Genomic DNA, 17,366 nt, shown 5'->3' on the forward strand with positions numbered 1-17,366 from the left:
TTGGTTGGATTCCACTCATTCATAGAATCAGTAAGTACTCAAGGCCAAGCTAACTGCTAGGGCTTAAGATATGAAGATGAGGAGTTCCCATTGTGGCTCAGTGGTTAACGAAGCCAACTAGGAACCATGAGGTTGTGGGTTCGATCCCTGGCCTCACTCAGTGGGTTAAGGATCTGGCGTTGCCTCGAGCTGTGGTGTAGGTCGCAGACTCAGCTCAGATCCCACATTGCTGTGGCTCTGGCGTAGGCCAGCGGCTACAGCTCCAATTGGACCCCTAGCCTGGGAACCTCCATATGCCCCGGGTGCAGCCCTAGAAAAAAAAGACATGAAGATGAATCAGGGGAGTTCCTGTTGTGGCTCAGTAGGTTAAGGACCCAATGTTGTCTCTGTGAGGATGTGTGTGCATTTGATCTCCGGCCTTGCTCATTGGGTTAAGGATCCAGTGTTGCTGTGGCTGTGTTGTAGGCTGGCAGCTGCAGCTCTGATTCAACCTGTGGCCTGTGAACTTCCATATGCCACAGGTGCAACCATAAAAAGAAAAGAAAAAAAAAAAAGGTGAATCAGGGAGTTCCGGTCGTAGATTAGTGGGTTAAGAATCTGGGAGTTCCCGTCGTGGCGCAGTGGTTAATGAATCTCACTAGGAACCATGAGGTTGCGGGTTCGATCCCTGGTCTCGCTCAGTGGGTTACGGATCCGGCATTGCCGTGAGCTGTGGTGTAGGTCGCAGACGTGGCTCAGATCCTGCGTTGCTGTGGCTGTGGTTGTGGCTGGCAGCTGCAGCTCTGATTCGACCCCTAGGCTGGGAACCTCCATATGCCGCGGGTGCGGCCCTAGAAGACAAAAAGACAAAAAGAAAAAACACAAAATCCGATGTGGGTGGAGCAAACCACTTTGATGGTGATGTGAGGGTTGAAGAGACTAGATGATGAATCTTAAGTTTGGGCACTGGACTTCACGCTTTGGCTCAGTGGGTTAAAAATCCCACTGCAGCAGCTCGTGTAGCTTCGGAGGTGCAGTTTCGATCCTCTGTGGTAGGTCGCAGCTATAGCTGGGATTCAATCCCTGGCCTGGGGAATTTACATATTCCCCCGAGTGCTGCCATAAAATAAAAAATAAAAAAACGCTGTTAATAAAAGTGAGTGCGATGAGGTTGAAACAATATTGAGGATAGTTCTATACAATTAAGAAGTAGCTTTGACTTTTACAGTATCCGTGGGAGGATACTGTTTCTCCTCGGTTTACACTGGAATAACACGGATTCTTCGAGGCATAGTGACTTAGCCGAAGTCACATAGCCAGTTGATGGTATAGCCCGGGGGTTCAATCTTCCCTTTGTAGCACACAGCGCACAATGAGGATCCGACTTAGGCGGGTATCTGCGGGAACTCCCCATTTCTATTCTGTAACTGCGGGAAAGCTCAGGGGACCCCAACTAAAAAGAAGAGCTGGTGACCAAAGAAGATCGCGAAGGGGAAGCGCGGGGTGGAGAAGGAGTTTTGGGTCTGAGCGGCCGCCGTAGGAGCGGCGCTCTGATCTCCATAGCAACCGCGAGAAGCGGCGGGAGGCTTCTGGGCGGTGCAGCGGCCGCGGCGGATTGGATCAAGCAAAGCGCGGAATCCGTGAACTGCCCGCCGCCCCGAGGGCGCAGGTAAAGCCGTTAGGTCGATGGAGGGAGCCCGGGGTTGGGGGAAAACAGGGGTGTGGTCTGGGTCGGGCAGGGCTTTCGAAGGTGGTGCCGCTCCGAATCCCCCGACCCGATCCCCACTGTGCCGACCAGGGACCATGGTTGGGCCTCAGTTTCCCCAAACCGGAACTGGGAGGTGGAGAAGGGGCACCCCAGCCTAGTGGCCCCTCTCAGTCTCTGAGCCCAGGACTTTCTCTCCTCTGCAGCTCCTGGACCGAGCGGCGCTATCCTGCCCCATGGACGTGAGTCCTAGGCCCCTTAGCCCTGTCTGGAGCGGCTCCCTCAGAGGCGTCAACTCACCCTGACTTTTCCTACCTTGGAGCTTGCACTGGAGAGGGATTTTTTTTACCCGACATAGATACTCCCAGTTGAGGACCAGAGCTGTGAGAGTGTGCAGGGTCGGCCTTCCCAGGAAAAGGCGCATGCCACTCTGGCAAGATGAGGAGCTGGCCAAGCAATCCAGAGGAAAGGGCATCCCAGGCAGAGGGAACAGCCTGGTCAGAGAGACGTGGGCCTGAGAGAGAGGATATAGGGCCTTTAAGGGAACTGCTAGGACTTCAGTATGGCTGGAGTGCCATGGGGACAGAAGGAGAGGTAGGCAGCATTTGATTGGGGCTTTTGTCGCTGAGATAAGTTGAGACTGAGTCAGTGGGAGCCATTGATGGATTGTAAGGGGGTGTGGGGAGGAGATACACAAGGACAGCTGGTGTGGAAAGGGGCACAGTTGCAGGTTGCAAGGCAGTTAGGGGCCAGTTCTGTGGGTTGAGGGATGGGAAAGTAGTGCAAAGGAAGCAGACCCGATAGATCTGTTTGGGGAGGCAGCCTGAAAGGAAGAGCAATAAGTCCCATTGACTTCCTGTCACCCGGTGGCTCTTCCTCCACTTTTCCCAGCCACGTCCAGCGTCGTCCTGGTATTTGTGTGTCCTTGCAGCCCCTCCGCACCTCCTTGTCACCCCTTCCTCCTGTGCTGTCCAGGCCTCCTCTAGCCCGTGGAATCCAACCCCGGCTCCTGTCAGCAGCCCCTCCCTGCTGCTCCCCATCCCCGCCGTCGTCATCATTGCTGTGGGCATCTATTTGTTGCTGCTGGGCCTGGTGCTGCTGACTAGGCACTGCCTGCTGGTGAGGGGCCTGGTGGGGGCCGAAGGGTGGGCCCTGAGGAAGAGGAAGCTGGTCATTTTGGCCCCCAACTGCAGGCCCTTACCATGAGACCCCTTTCCCCTTTAATCCCCGCATCCATCCCATCCCTGTCCCCAGCTGAACCTTCCCCTGCCCCTCTCCCCCAAACTGAGTCTTGGCTGTCCCTCCCCGCCTGCCGCCTGGCCTGGATCCTGAACCCTGCCTTCTCCTAGACTCAGCGCTGCTGCACAGACTGCAGCCCCCCCTGCAGGAAGCAAGGCGCCTCTAGACCCCAAGACTGTTGCTGGACCTGTGCAGAAGCCTGCAACTTCCCTCTGCCTAGCCCAGCCCACTACCTGGATGCCTGCTGCCCGCAGCCCACTGAAGCTGTGAGTTCTCGTGCTGGCCCCTGGCCCCTGAGCCCTGATTGAGGTACTATCCGTGCATTCATTTTTGGTTCAACAAAATTTATTACTGAGCACCTATTCTAGGCCAGGCACAGTTCCAGGTACTGGCTCAGGTGGAGACAGCCAAAAACAACGTAAAAAACAGCTCAGATACTTTTCTGGCAATGAAAGCTACTTGTAGAAAAGAAAGTAGGGAAGCAGCTGGAGAAAGGTAATGGGTAACGTGTAGGGCACATGAGCACTTCTGAAAATGGTAGTTAAAAGAAAAAACAGAGCCCCTCCAGAGCTCCTCCTGTTCACCAAGTGAATACGGTATTCTGGATACTGTGCTACTGACAGGGTCAGATAATGACCTTGAGAACTGGGCATTTTAAAAAACTGTGTGTGCTTGTGTGTGTGTGTACATATACACATATATGCATATACACATATATGTGTGCGTGTGTATATATATATACTTTTTTTTTTGGTCTTTTTTTAGGACTGCATCTGTAGTATATGGAGGTTCCCAGGCTAGGGGTCAAATCGGAGCTGAATCCGCCAGTCTATACCACAGCCACAGCCACGCAGGATCCAAGCCTTGTCTGTGACCTACACCACAACTCACGGCAACGCTGGGTCCTTAACCCACTGAGCAAGGCCAGGGATTGAACCTGCGTCTTCATGGATGCTAGCCAGATTCGTTTCGGCTGAGCCATGATGGGAACTCCTTATATTTGTTTGTTTATTATAAAGTGTGCCTGTTGAAATACATAGAAAAGTACAGGTCGCTTTATAAACCAGCCCTCTAACCGAGGTTGCTGTATGTCCCTCATATACTGATATGCATGCGGTACTATCACTCTTGCATTTGACTCTTGGTAAAAATGTAGTCACACCCCATACACTATTTCCTCACAGGTGCTACTTGTCCTTTTTCACCTGACATCACACTTTGACTATCTATCCATGTTTTGGGGTTTTTTTGTTTGTTTGTTAGTTTTTGCTTGCAAGGCTACACCCACAGCATGTGGAAGTTCCAGGCTAGGGGTCTAATTGGAGCTACCACTGCCATCGTATGCCACAGCCACAGCAACTCGGGACCCAAGCTGCATCTGTGACCTACACCACTTAAACCAGCTCACAGCAACGCCAGATCCTTAATCCACTGAGCAAGGCCAGCGATCAAACCCGCATCCTCATGGATCCTAGTCAGGTTCGTTAACCCACTGAGCCAAGAAGGGAACTCTTTTTTTTTTTTTTTTTCCTTGCTGCACTTGCAGCATGTGGAAGTTCCCCTGGCCAGGGATTATACCTGAGCCATGGCAGTGACCTGAGCTGCTGCAGTGACAATGCCAGATCCTTAACCCACTGCACCACAAGGCTGTTTTTCTCCTCCTTTTGCAGGGGAATAAATTGGCTCAGGGAAGTTTAGTCACTTCTGCAGCCTCCCACAGTAGAGTCTTGCAGAGCAAATTGCTCCGTGGTGTGTTGAAACAGAACCCTCAGGGAGAAGCCTGGCTCTCAGAAGACAGGCCATTTTTGCATTTGTGGCTTGAAGGATGTTCAATGTAATTGACCACCTTCCCAGGCTGATTATTTTGGGCTCAGAGACTGAGACGGCAACGCTCCTGCCCTTGAAGGAGCCCTTCTCTAGGCAGGGAAGAGTGAGGGGGCAAAGACCCAGCACATTCACAACTCAGCTTGACTGCAGTTGCAAATCCCCGTAAGATGTTTTGAGTCTCAAAATAAATTACAGGGCAGGGAGTTCTCTTTCAAATGATAGGCCTCTGATTTCCCAGGGGTAGCTGGGGTTCAGGGCTGGAGCTAAGGGAACAAAAGGGGAAAGGGGGAAGACCCTGTGGTCCTCAAACCGCCTTTTTTTATAGGAAATGCTCAATTATAACAGTGTTTTCTGGCCCCCTGGCCTGGGGTCGCCACTTCCTTGGCCTTCTGTCTGCAGGGAGGGACTAGTCAGAGGCCTCTCGTCCTTGTGCAGGTGACAGGTCCTTGTGCAGGTGAGGTGCTCGGGCTGGAGGGACTGGCTCCTCCCACCGCCCCCTGCAGGGCTGCGGGGCTGCGGGGCCATCCCAGCCCAGAGACCTCAGGGTCTGATCCTACCCCTGGCTTCGCCCCAATCCATGAAGGACTCTAGGTGACAAATGGTGAGGCAGGGTCATTCTGTCCTTGAGCTGTCTTTCCACAAAGCACAGTAAGGTCCCTGTGTTCTTCAGCTTCCTTGTAGAAACAGTCGGAACCACAGATGTTCCCAGGCGCTGGCCTCCCTCACGGCTGTAGGACCGAGGCTTACCGAGGCCCAGAGCCAGGACCGGGCCGCAAACCCAGGCTTCTCGTTCTCCCCAGGGGAGAAACCTGTTGCTCTACTTCTTTCACAGGCATTTCCTGAAGACCTAATTCATTTGTTCACTTAGTTCATTTATTCAATTACCAAAGATTTATGGAGTCACTGTTGAGGCTCTGTGCTGGGCCCTGGGGGCACCTCAGAAACGAAGCAGACAGGGCCACAGCCTTCGGGGCTTATATCCCCACATTCCCGTGAAGGACAGAGAGAAACAAGTAGGCAGGGATCGTAGGGTGTGAGAAACGATGGAGTTCCTGTCATGGTGCTGCGGAAATGAATCCGACTAGGAACAATGAGGTTGTGGGTTCGATCCCTGGTCTCGCTCAGTGGGTTAAGGATCTGGTGTTGCCATGAGCTGTGGTGTAGGTCTGAGACACGGTTCAAATCTGATGCTGCTGTGGCTGTGGTGTAGGCTGGTAGCTGTAGCTCTGATTAGACCCCTAGCCTGGAAACGTCCATATGCTGCGGGCGCAGCCCTAAAAAGCAAAAAAAAAGAAAGAAAGAAAGAAATGATGCCATCCAGGGCAGTGATTGGTTCCTAGCTCTGTGTGTGATGAGAAGCAGTAAGGAAGCTTTGGAGTTCCCGTTGTGGCGCAGCAGAAACAAATCCGACTAGGAACCATGAGGTTTCGGGTTCAATCCCTGGCCTCTCGCAGTGGGTTAAGGATCTGGTGTTGCCGTGAGCTGTGGTGTACGTCATAGATGTGGCTCGGATCCCGCGTTGCTGTGGCTGTGGCGTAGGCTGGCGGCTACAGCTCCGATTAGACCCCTAGCCTGGGAACCTCCATATGCCCTGGTGTATCCTTAAAAAGCAAAAAAAAAAAAAAAAAAAAAAAAAAGGCAGGAAGGAGGCTTAAATAGAAAGCCAGGCAGCCAGGCCCCATGCCCAGTAGATCTGAAATGGGAATGGAATTTGAGAATTTTTAACAAGTCCTTACACGACTCTGAAGCACACCAGGATTAAGAGCTACTGCTCAGGGGCAAGGGCTGTGACAAGAAGCCCTCCCTTTGCTGAGCGCTCTCTCTGTACCAGGCGGCGTGCGTGATGCTGTCCCCACAACCACCCTGGGAGGCAGGTGTTGCAGTTGCTTCAGAGATGAGGAAAGTGAGGCCCAAGTCATGAATTAGCCAAACCTGGGTCTGAATTCCATTCAAACCCTGAATTCCAAACAGAAAAGAGGGCTGGCCTTCCCAACCTCAAGGTGAAAGAAATCAGGGAGTTCCTGACATGGCGCAGCAGAAACGACTCCAACTAGGAACCATGACGTTGCCGGTTCAATCCCTGGCCTTGCTCAGTGGGTTAAGGATCTGGCATTGGCATGAGCTGTGGTGTAGGTCACAGACGCGGCTTGGATTCGACCCTTAGCCTGGGAACCTCCCTATTCTGTGGGTGTGGCCCTAAAAAGACAAAGAAAAAAAGTGAAAGAAATCAGAGTGGAGAAACTGCAGCGCTTAGAGAACCAGGAGGGTTAACAGTCCTGGGGCGCCCTTGTTTAAAGCACTTTAAAAAACAGTTCTTCCAGAAACCACATGGCTGCCCGTGAGAGTCCAGACATCCATTAGCCAGTTATTAATGATAAGGTCCAAACCCTTCCAGAGGGCAGAGCCAAGAAATGCTTTTAATACTCTCTTCTCTGAGGTGAGGGCAGCGGGGCCTCTCTCAGCCCCTAGTTCTGAGCACTGGATGACGGCGCAGTCCTCCGAAAACCCACAGAGCTGGCTTCAGCCCAGACAAGGACTCCCCAGAGACTCCCCAGACCACACCCCCATCAAACACAAGGAAGCCACCTCGTGCCCTCCCCTCCACCATGATATTCTTCTAGCCTCCCCCACGAGGGACAGAGCAGATTGCCCCCATTCCCCCCCCCAGCGGCGCCCCTAGTGACACCTGATCTCACAGTCATCTGACACCGCACCCCGAAACCTCAGCTCCTCTAAAGGTCATGCCCCTATTCCTGGCCTGTGTTCTGACTGAGCTGTGCAACTGTGACTGTCACTAGCTCTGCCTCAGGCCTCAAGGAGCCAATCTTCTGTCACACATCCTGGGTGTGTCACCCTCCAGCCACTTGGCCGGCTCCAGTCCATGCCCGAGGCAGTGGCAGATCACCCCTGTGCCAGGCAGGAGAGGAGAGGGTTAGCGTGGACCGGTTCTCCCTTTCTGTCTCCAGGGACAGGCTGTTCCTAATCCCCAAAGGACAGACCTTCCGTTTCCCCTGGGAGCCAAGGAGACCTCTTTCATCTTGCCTCTCGGGTTGGGGGTAGGGGATGGGGGGGTACTGGGCTTTGATTGACTGATTGAGTCAACACTCATCTGGATCTCAGAAACCTGCCGAGCTCCCGAGGCCCTTGGTAGTTCAGTGGAGACAGGAGATGAAGAGCCCCGGTCTCCACCCAGGCCCAGAAAAAAGCTGATATCAGCAGCCCTGGGAAGCGATGGGGCCCGGGGTGGGGGGTGGGGGTGAATCTCAGGAGTGGAGGCAACAGGCCCACAGCCATCCCAGCCCCATGCCCTAGCTGCCTTCCTTTGGGGAGGGGGGTCACTCCCCCTCTCTGACCCTCTCTTTCCCCTTTGGTAGAGAGGCCCCCACCTCAAGGTTCAGAAAAAGAAAAGCGATGTAACTCCTTTTAAACATTAAAAAGTTCAATATGCAAATTACCATTTTAAGGAAACCTAGAAAGACTTAGGAAAAAAAATCATTCATGAATACAGGCTGTGCCTGGCACAGAGTAGGTGCTCAGAAATGGAGGAGTGAGATCCAGCTTGGTCTCAGGCCCGGGAAGAAATCCACAAAACCCAGTTATTTTCATCATAGGCAGAGTGTGCGTGTGCCTTCCCCGTCTGCTGACTTTCAGCGGCGTGAGGCCCCAAGGATACAGGCGAACCATCTTTGAGCTGAAGCTTGGGGAATGAGCTTGGGTGCAGGGCCTTCTGACCTCTGGTGGTTTCAGTTCTCTCATCTACAGCACGACGGTACCCTCTGATCCACTGGGCAAAAGGGACTTTGTAGCCCTCTCTGCCTCTGAGGAGGAGACAGCTTCGGTCCCCCCCTCTGGTCCCCCTCCCCGCTGCGCACCTCCTTTACCCCGTGCTCTTCTCCATCAGGATTGGGCCCCTTGCTGCCCTCGCTGCTGCCCACTCTGCGACTGCGCCTGTGCGTGCCAGCTTCCCGACTGCCAGAGCCTCAACTGCCTCTGTTTTGAGATCAAGCTCCGATGATGACCCAGCGTCCCTGCCCTTTGGAGAGCGGCCAGCCCCCAGGGCCTACATCCCCTGTTCCCTGAAGGGCCGCAGGACACCTTCCTCCAGGCCATTGGAGCCCCAAATGGCCTGCCCAGCTCATAGGCTTGGGAACCAGCACCGGAGAGCCTGGCTCCCTGCAGAGAGGGCCTCGGAGAGCCCTTGGCTGCCTGGATGGCAGCCCCTTTGCAGAGCCAGAAGAGAGAGGAGCTAGTGTGCCAGCGGGGGTCCCTGCCCTCCTCTCCCCCTTCCCAAGTAAAGGATTATATCTGAAGGTGAGGGTGGGGGACACTGCTCACCACGGAGAGCATTATGGGACCCACTTGGGCCTTGCGTGTCAGGGTGTAACGGTACCCCAGCCACACCCTGTCCAGGGACTTTTGTTATTTTGAGGTGTGCGTGTAGAGCCTGCATCTGCTCTCCCTCTAAAGTAACAGGCTCCAGAGAATCACAACAGCCAGGGGGAGGCCCAGGGTTGGGGGACCAGGATCAGAGGAGGCAGGGAGGCCAGGGACCTGAGTCCCCTTACCCTCCTTCCCTCCTCACAGATCCTGGTCCAAAGATTTATTTCTCTTGCAACCTTTTGAGGCCCTCAATCTGGATTTCCAAGGAAGAAATCTTTGAAGTACCGGTGAGAGGGCAGGGGGCCCTCCCCGCCACCCCCAAAATAGGCAGGCCCACATCTTCCTCCCCTTCCCTCACTTGAGGCCCCATGCTGGCTGAATGTCAGGGGCTTCAGGTTTCCCTAAATATAGGTCCCTGCCAGGGGATCTGTGGTGAGGAAAGGGCAGGGGTCACTGGAGAAGGTCGGGGACATTGGTTGGGGGGAGGGCAGGAGCTGCCTTATAACCCAGCCCAAGTGCGGCGTGGCTCACTCGCTGCTGACCAGGCTCTGCCCACTTCTTCGGCCTCCTCGCAGGTGGGCGCCAGCAGAATGGGGTACAGGGTGGGGTTGGGCTAAAGGCAGGGGGAGACCCGGCCGGTAGGTAGGACGGTGGGGGCGGGGGTCGAAAAGGAGCTGGGAGGCTGACAGCTCGGGGACACATTTTGTTTTGGAGAGGGAAGTCAGGGCCAGGGAGAAGTTTCACGAGGGCCCTGCCCTACATCCCCAGACTCGATCGGGCGCAGCCGTGGCCGGCGAGTTTCCGCGGGCGGCCGGGCAGCCCAGGCAGCGGGCGCGTGCGCACTCGCCGGCCAGGCTGGCCCTCCGGGGCCGGGGGAGCCGCACCCACCGGGATAGGGCGCGGATGCTGCGGGGACACCTGCCGGGCTGGACACCCGGAACCGCTGTCGCCTCGCCTCCGCCCGGTGCCAGCCCCAGCCGCCGCCTCGCTCTCTCAGCGCGAGCCCTCGCCGCCCTTCTCTCAGCCTCCCTGCCGCCGGGGACCCGCAGTCGCCCGGCCTCTGGGTTCGGTTACAAAGTGACACATGCTGCCTCAGCGCAGCCGGAAGCTGGGGCTGCCCGGGGCCACTAGGCTGGGCCTCCGGGGGCGGGGGGGGGGTGGGTTTTGAAAAGCTGAGCCTCAGTTTTTTCAGGCTCTGCCACCCGCTTTCCCCCCCACGCATCCCACTCCATCCCCATCTCGGTTGCCCCAAATCCGCTGACTCACAGCGCCCCAAAGCAAGCCAGGCGGCGGGGGGGGGGGGTCGGGGAGGGGAGGGGAGGGCCCGGCGACCCGCAGGATGTGGCCCGAGTCACGTCCGAGGGGGACGGGGGGGGGTAGGGGGCGGGGAGGATCGTGTTCTCGCCGCTCTGTCCCCGCCCAGTTGCCGCCTCGGGGTTTCGCCTTAAGGGGGTGGCCTCTCGCACAGTCCTTCGCCTGCCATTGGACGCCGGGGCGCCTCCGGCCCCCTGCAAAGGGAAAAACCCCGCCGAGGGTGGAGCGGTGCCTTTATAAGGCCAGGCGCCGCCTCCCGCCCGCCCGCTCCCCCCGCGCCGCCCCCTCGGGTATTGAATAGGCTGCGTTCCCCTTGGAACGCGCCGCAGAGCCGGAGCCTGGTGACGACTGCCGCGTTCGCTCCCTCAGTCCGCGCTCCAGCCCGCGGCCGTCCACCGCTGCACCCCGCCAACCCGCCCCTCTCCTGTGCCAGGTGAGCGGCCTTCGCCACGTGCGAAGGACAGGAAGAGGGTCGTGAAAGGTCCCGGGGGACAGTGGCGGTCGGGCGTGGGCGCAGAGCACCCCCACCCCCGCCAGGCCCCGTCATCTCCCCGCTCCACCACCCACCCACCCCGTATGCTCCCAGCCGGGACTCCCCAGCTCTTCCAGCTCGAGTTCCCCGGGTTTGCTGCGCAACGCAGCGGCCGCCCCATGCGCTGAGTCACAGCGGGGAGGAAGGAAGCAGGACGAGGTGAAGGGCATTTCCCCCTCCCCTTTTCTTGTTAGGACTCCTGGTGCAAAGATTGTGATCCCTTGGCCCCTGCTGGGTTCCTAAGTGGTAGCGAGGGGTGGGGGCCGGCTATGTACTCCTTCAGGGTCCCGGAAAGCCGGTGGTTGGTCCCTGTCCTGGGAGAGGGGTGCCCCTGGCGAGGAGGGGAAACCTCTTGGCAGCGCCTGATGCCCCATTAACACTTTCGCTATCTTTCCTTATCCGGGTGACCTTGATTCGGAGCCTGGAACAGCTGCAGCCGCGGAGCAGACTGGAGCATTTTTCAGGGGACAGGGTGGGGCGTTTGCCTCTCCTCCCCATTCTCTCACCCTGCACGAGCTGGGAGAAGGGCAAGCCTCGCCCCTTTTCTCCATCTCGGGCTAGGCTTCCTCTGCTGCCCTTTTCTGGGCTTCTGATTACCTTCCTCCCTTTCTCCTATGGCCCTTTTCTTAATATCCTCCCTCCACCCTGGGGGAGCGGGGGCGGAGCCTGACCTTGGGGTGTCCTTGAGGCAAGGAAGCCTGGGCCAACCCTGGGGTTTTGGGTGGCTTGGAGGAACGCTCCTCCGGTGGTCAGAAGATGTGGGTTCTCACCCTAAGTCTGGCCCTTGGGTGTCCATGTGGCTTGAAGCACAGACCTTTGCCCTTCTCTGGATCCTTCCAGATGAGGGGTTTGGGCCCTCTGCCTTACGCACAACTTTTAATCCTAAAATCCTCTGGTTCGGTTTTGCTTTCAGGCAAGGTGACCCATGGCAAAGCGCGAGCCGCAAGGGTCGGGCTTCCACATGACCGGCCTGTCCATGGTTTTGGCCTATTCCTTTACCCCAGATGCCAGTGTACAGCCCCACCCTCAGCTGGGCCACGCCCAGCAACAAACAGAGTTAGGCAAGGTACCGGAGGCAGGCCTAGTTTAGGGAAGTTGGGTGCCGGGGAGAGCTGGGGACAGGAAGAGCCCCAAGACCTGCAGGGGAGGTCGGGAACCTTTGCCCAGACCTCCAGGCAAGGGGCCCTGCTTGTTGGGAGACAACAGGGAGACAGACCCCCGCTAACTAGCCCTCCCCCATCTGTCTCCTCTGCCCAGGAACTGACAGGAACCATGCCTCACCAATACCCAGCCCTGACCCCGGAGCAGAAGAAGGAGCTCTCTGACATTGCTCACCGCATCGTGGCTCCGGGCAAGGGCATCCTGGCTGCAGATGAGTCCACTGGTGTGTGTGGGACCCCCGTGGGAGGAGAGCCCAGGCTTGGGCCTGATTCCGATCCCCTTACACCCCTGTGCTGCTTCCCTCCAGGGAGCATTGCCAAGCGACTGCAGTCCATCGGCACCGAGAACACCGAGGAGAACCGGCGCTTCTACCGCCAGCTGCTGCTGACTGCCGACGACCGCGTGAATCCCTGCATTGGGGGCGTCATCCTCTTCCACGAGACGCTCTACCAGAAAGCCGATGATGGGCGTCCCTTCCCCCAAGTTATCAAAGCCAAGGGCGGTGTTGTGGGCATCAAGGTGAGGGGGCCAGGCCTCAGGACTGGAGATGGAGCTGGGGGAGAGAAACCCAGAGTAACACGCTAGGGGATGAACTTCGGGTTGGGAGCCTGGAGACGTGGGTGGCATCTGCCCCAGATCACCTCTGAATCGTGTGTAGGGGAGTTCCCGTCGTGGTGAATCCAGCTAGGAGCCATGAGGTTGCGGGTTCGACCCCTGGCCTTGCTCAGTGGGTTAAGGATCCGGCGTTGCCGTGAGCTGTGGTGTAGCTTGTAGATGCGGCTCGGATTCCGTGTTGCTGTGGCTGTGGTGTAGGCCGGCAGCTGCAGCTCCGATTAGACCCCTAGCCTGGGAACCTTCACATGCCACGGGAGCAGCCCAAGAAAAAAAGGCAAAAAGACAAAAAAAAAATTGTGTGTAGGAAAAGCTAGAAGCATGTGAGGCCTCTTGGCATTTTTAATCCTTGCATTTGTAAGACCCAGGTGTTATGCTTATTATAGAATTAAAAAAAAAACCAGGGGCATTCTCTGGTGGCACAGCGGGTTAGAGATCTGGCATCGTCACCTCTATGGTGAGAGTTGCTACTGTGGTGAGGGTTCAGTCCCTGGCCCCGGAACTTCCATCTGCTGCAGGCAAGGCCAAAAGAAAAAGAAAAAAGGAAAAAATGAGAGACGAAGCCCACAGATATAAAGAGGCTTATGAGACATACCAAGCAAATGTGCTGGCCCTGGACTTCCCGTCGTGGCTCAGTGGACATGAATCTGACTAGCATCCGTGAGGACACAGGTTCGATCCCTGGCCTCGTTCAGTGGGTTAAGGATCCGGCGTTGCCGTGAGCTGTGGTGTGGGTTGCAGACGCGGCTCGGATCTGCTGTGGCTGTGGCACAGGCTGGCGGCTACAGCTCCCATTCGACCCCCAGTCTGGGAACCTCCACAGGCCATGGGGCGTGGCCCGAAAAAGACAAAAAAGAAAGAAAGGAAGAAATGCACGGGCTTTATTTGAACACAGATGTGAACAAACCAACTGTAAAAAATAATATAAAATAAATTATTTTTTTAAAAAAAGAATTGAAAAGTCAGGCACTCAAGGCCAGGAAGTGTTTTGTTCCCAGGCTTAGTAAGGGGTAGGAGCGCAGGCGCACTGCCTGTCCTTCCTCCTGGGATCGGATACTGTGAGTAAGTGAAACGTTTGGAAACCAGGAAAGATACTTGAGAGATGAGGTAAACCCGGGACAGGGTGGGGCTACAGAGGAGCAAAAGTCACCGGAAATCACTTCCCTGTCCTCTCTTGTTGTCCTCCACCCCAACAGGTGGACAAGGGTGTGGTACCCCTGGCAGGAACCAACGGCGAGACAACCACCCAAGGTGAGAACCATTCACCTCCGCCTGCCGGGGTCCCTATCCCTCTGGGTGCCCAGGGCGCCTGGGAGCCACCTTCCCCCTCGTCTGCCCTGCTTTGACTCCTCCGACCCCCATCCAGGGCTGGATGGCCTGTCAGAGCGCTGTGCCCAGTACAAGAAGGACGGAGCTGACTTTGCCAAGTGGCGCTGTGTGCTGAAGATCGGGGAGCACACCCCCTCCTCCCTCGCCATCATGGAAAACGCCAACGTCCTGGCGCGTTATGCCAGCATCTGCCAGCAGGTGGGCCTGCAGGTCCCCAACAGGCCACTTCCCACCTCCTCCTGCTTCGGTGTCCGCTAGCCCGCCCCCCATCTGCCAGGATCCCTGCCTCCCCCAAGGCAGCCGCTCCAGATCCTCACCAAGCATCGAGCTTGGGCCCGGGGAGGGCTCGTGTGCACAGAGAGCGGGGGCGGGGGGTGGGGGGTGGATCTGCGGAGAGGCCTCATCTCTGACATCAGCCGTGAAGCCAGGAGTCTGTCATCATGCAGATAGGATCTTGGCCAGTGGCTGCAGAGAGCTGTAGCTGGGGCTCTGGGATAGGAGGCCTCACAGCTCCCCGGTCCTTCACCCCACAGAATGGCATTGTGCCCATCGTGGAGCCCGAGATCCTCCCCGATGGGGACCATGACTTGAAACGCTGTCAGTATGTAACCGAGAAGGTAGGGTGCCTGTCTACCTGGCCAGTGGGGTGGGCTGGGGAGCTGGGCCCAGGGCCCCGAGTCTGACCCCTGTCCCCCGACTCCACCTCCCTCTCCCTCTGGTCCCCCACTGCTCTAGGTGCTGGCTGCTGTCTACAAGGCTCTGAGCGACCACCACATCTACCTGGAAGGCACCTTGCTGAAGCCCAATATGGTAACCCCAGGCCACGCCTGCACCCAGAAATATTCTCACGAGGAGATTGCCATGGCAACTGTCACGGCGCTGCGCCGCACAGTGCCCCCCGCTGTCCCTGGTGAGACCCACACCCTCATCTTGACCTCTGGGAGGTCGAGGAACTCGACCCCTCGTCCCTGTGTTCACGCGGTCGGATTCCCAGCCCAGCGTCTAGGGCCTCCTGCCAGCCCCCTGGGTCTCTGACCACAGCCCCTCCCCTTGGTCTGCAGGGATCACCTTCCTCTCCGGAGGCCAGAGCGAGGAGGAGGCCTCCATCAACCTCAACGCCATCAACAAGTGCCCCCTGCTGAAGCCGTGGGCCCTGACCTTCTCTTACGGCCGAGCCCTGCAGGCCTCGGCCCTGAAGGCCTGGGGCGGAAAGAAGGAAAACCTGAAGGCCGCCCAGGAAGAATATGTCAAGCGAGCCCTGGTAAGGCTGGGGCAGGAGGTGGGCAGGGCGCTGGGCTGGACAGGGTTCAGAGAAGGGACCTTCTTCTCACTCTGGTTCCTCTCCCCTCTTAGGCCAACAGCCTTGCCTGCCAAGGAAAGTACACCCCGAGCGGTAAGGCGGGGGCTGCCGCCAGCGAGTCCCTCTTCATCTCTAACCATGCCTACTAAGCGGGGAGGTGCTGAGGCTGCCCCCTCAACACGCCAGGCCCCGCCCCCTCCCACCCTCCCTCTCCAAGAGAGGGGGCCTCGGGGGCTCCAGGCCGCCCTTTCCCAACACTTTTGCCTCCCTCGTGACACTGGTGCCTGGTGTTGTCTGTATACGCTAACTCCATCACCCTCTCGAGCCTACTGCCAATAAACAGCCATTGAAGGGGGAGTGTGGTGACCTTGTCTGTGGTGTTTGGGGCAGGGGAGGGCTGGCAGAGGTGGCAGAAGACACAGCCCTTGCTTTATGTTCCTCTGGCTGGGGCAGAAAACCAGGAGATGGGATAGCATATACTCTGTTCAATACCTGCCCAGGGCTTCAAGAGAAGAGCTTGGGAATTTTCTTCCCACCACCAAGTGCTCTGCTTCTTCCACCGGCAGCCCCTGATACAAGGCTTCCAGGTGGGGAGTGCACGTGTAACTGCTGGTCTTAGGAGGCTGCAGCTTTAGCCTCAGTTTTAGGCCCAGAACCCACAGGTACAGAGAAGGGGGGCCCTGTGACCAAAAAAACAGCCACTGACAAAAACTAAGATTTCCTGAATCTGCAAGGCAGGCTTAACATAAGCATCCAATAGGAGTAGGTGCTGTCACTCCCAATTCGTCCTTAAGGTGATCGCGCCAGAGATCCTAACTGTCTCTTGGTGAAAACGAGGTTATGAATGCATTTCTCCTTAATCTACCTCACTGCTGACCTGTGAGTCTTCCCATCTTAATAGGAGATGGGATTAGAACTGGCTTCTTAGACTCTGGGCTGTGGAATCCCTTGAAGAATCTGGAATTGGGAGTCTCCCGGTGGCTCAGCGGATTAAGGATCCAAGGATCCAGCGTTGTCACTGCTGTGGTGTGGGTTCAGTCCCTGGTCTGGGAGGTTCCGCCTGCCACAGATAAGGCCAAAAACCAAAAAAAAAAACCAAAACCCTGGAATCTTTCCACACACCCTCCTCAACAATGCACATCCACGACTCGAGCTGATTCCCAGTTGAGAACTGAACCTCTGTGGCTCCTGCATTCCATGAAGTCAGAATGATGGCCCTGTGCCATGAGTTGAACCCTTCCCCATTTCCCCAGGCTGGGGGAATATTAAAGATCCTTGTCATAACCAGGGGCCTACCTAGTCCTGCCACCTCCCAAATCTCCTAAAATGGACACTTTCCTGCCTGAGATCCCCTGGAGAGATAGAGGAAAAACAACATTGATTTCTGTACCTACTGAATCCCTATAGTGATCTGCATAGAAACCTAGAAAATTCTAGGAGTTTAAGAACTTGGTTTTTTCCTTCTCTCTGTACATTCCCATTTGTTGCCTACATCCAGAACCAAATTTTTACCTAGTGCCTCTCCAAACTATGGTCTCACTTCTGCACCTAGCCTCACTCAATTCCGTGAAACAAAGTCTGAAGCAAACAGAAATAGAGGCTCCAGGAGTTCCATTATGGCACAGTGGTTAACGAATCCGACTGGGAACCATGGGGTTGCGGGTTCTATCCCTGGCCTTGCTCAGTGGGTTGAGGATCCGGCGTTGCCATGAGCTGTGGTGCAGGTTGCAGACGCAGCTCCGATCCTGCATTGCTGTGGTTCTGGCGTAGGCCGGTGGCTACAGCTCCAGTTAGACGCCTAGCCTGGGAATCTCCATATGCCACAGGAGCGGCCCTAAAAAAGGCAAAAAGACTAGGGAAAAAAAAAGAAAAGAAAAAGAGAGGGCCCATAGAAGACAATAAAAGACATTCCAAAAGGGCTCTGACACCAAGAGGTTTGTTTCAAGACAAATCGCTTCCTCTGCCTGCAGCAAGAGACTAAAGAAGCA

The 17,366-nt window shown here is 56.4% G+C and overlaps 2 protein-coding genes and 1 long non-coding RNA gene across 5 annotated transcripts; 2 read left to right on the top strand and 1 right to left on the bottom strand.

The window, feature by feature from the left end:
• Nucleotides 1-280: 280 nt before the first annotated feature.
• On the bottom strand, nt 281-2,105 carry LOC146404447 (uncharacterized). Its single transcript, XR_014840432.1, has 2 exons — nt 2,000-2,105; nt 281-1,095 (listed from the first exon to the last, which is right to left on the bottom strand). It is a non-coding gene; the product is annotated as an uncharacterized LOC146404447 (long non-coding RNA).
• Nucleotides 1,593-9,060, top strand: LOC146404448 (uncharacterized). The gene is made up of 5 exons (XM_085017160.1): nt 1,593-1,648; nt 1,891-1,926; nt 2,660-2,803; nt 3,034-3,189; nt 8,652-9,060. The coding sequence occupies exons 2-5, from the start codon at nt 1,921-1,923 to the stop codon at nt 8,763-8,765; spliced, it is 420 nt and encodes a 139-aa protein (XP_084873286.1). The 5' UTR covers nt 1,593-1,648; nt 1,891-1,920; the 3' UTR covers nt 8,766-9,060.
• Nucleotides 8,652-15,735, top strand: ALDOA (aldolase, fructose-bisphosphate A). Of its 3 annotated transcripts, XM_021087997.2 has the most exons (11): nt 8,652-9,061; nt 9,335-9,417; nt 11,890-12,042; nt 12,234-12,360; nt 12,445-12,656; nt 13,946-14,000; nt 14,116-14,276; nt 14,612-14,695; nt 14,814-14,988; nt 15,140-15,339; nt 15,432-15,735. In XM_021087997.2, exons 3-11 carry the CDS (start codon nt 11,902-11,904, stop codon nt 15,525-15,527), a joined length of 1,251 nt encoding a protein of 416 aa, XP_020943656.1. In that variant the 5' UTR covers nt 8,652-9,061; nt 9,335-9,417; nt 11,890-11,901; the 3' UTR covers nt 15,528-15,735. The 3 variants fall into 3 exon arrangements, with proteins under 3 accessions (XP_020943656.1, XP_020943654.2, XP_020943659.1); XM_021087995.2 differs by lacking the exons at nt 8,652-9,061; nt 9,335-9,417; nt 11,890-12,042 and adding an exon at nt 9,632-9,705; XM_021088000.2 differs by lacking the exons at nt 8,652-9,061; nt 9,335-9,417; nt 11,890-12,042 and adding an exon at nt 10,737-10,877.
• Nucleotides 15,736-17,366: the final 1,631 nt, after the last annotated feature.

Source organism: Sus scrofa, chromosome 3, assembly GCF_054392235.1.
Source record: "Sus scrofa isolate SSC_HxYL_T2T_F1_AM1 chromosome 3, Sscrofa_HxYL_maternal_Yorkshire_Landrace_v2.0, whole genome shotgun sequence".
NCBI lineage: Eukaryota > Metazoa > Chordata > Mammalia > Artiodactyla > Suidae > Sus > Sus scrofa.

Coding starts and splice junctions, on each gene's coding strand:
- ALDOA (XM_021087997.2), top strand. CDS start 11,902: ATGGCAAAGCGCGAGCCGCAAGGGTCGGGCTTCCACATGACCGGCCTG. Junction 12,361..12,444: donor GGCTGCAGATGAGTCCACTG/GTGTGTGTGGGA, acceptor GCTTCCCTCCAG/GGAGCATTGCCAAGCGACTG. Junction 15,340..15,431: donor AATATGTCAAGCGAGCCCTG/GTAAGGCTGGGG, acceptor CTCCCCTCTTAG/GCCAACAGCCTTGCCTGCCA.
- LOC146404448 (XM_085017160.1), top strand. Junction 2,804..3,033: donor TGACTAGGCACTGCCTGCTG/GTGAGGGGCCTG, acceptor GCCTTCTCCTAG/ACTCAGCGCTGCTGCACAGA. Junction 3,190..8,651: donor GCCCGCAGCCCACTGAAGCT/GTGAGTTCTCGT, acceptor CTTCTCCATCAG/GATTGGGCCCCTTGCTGCCC.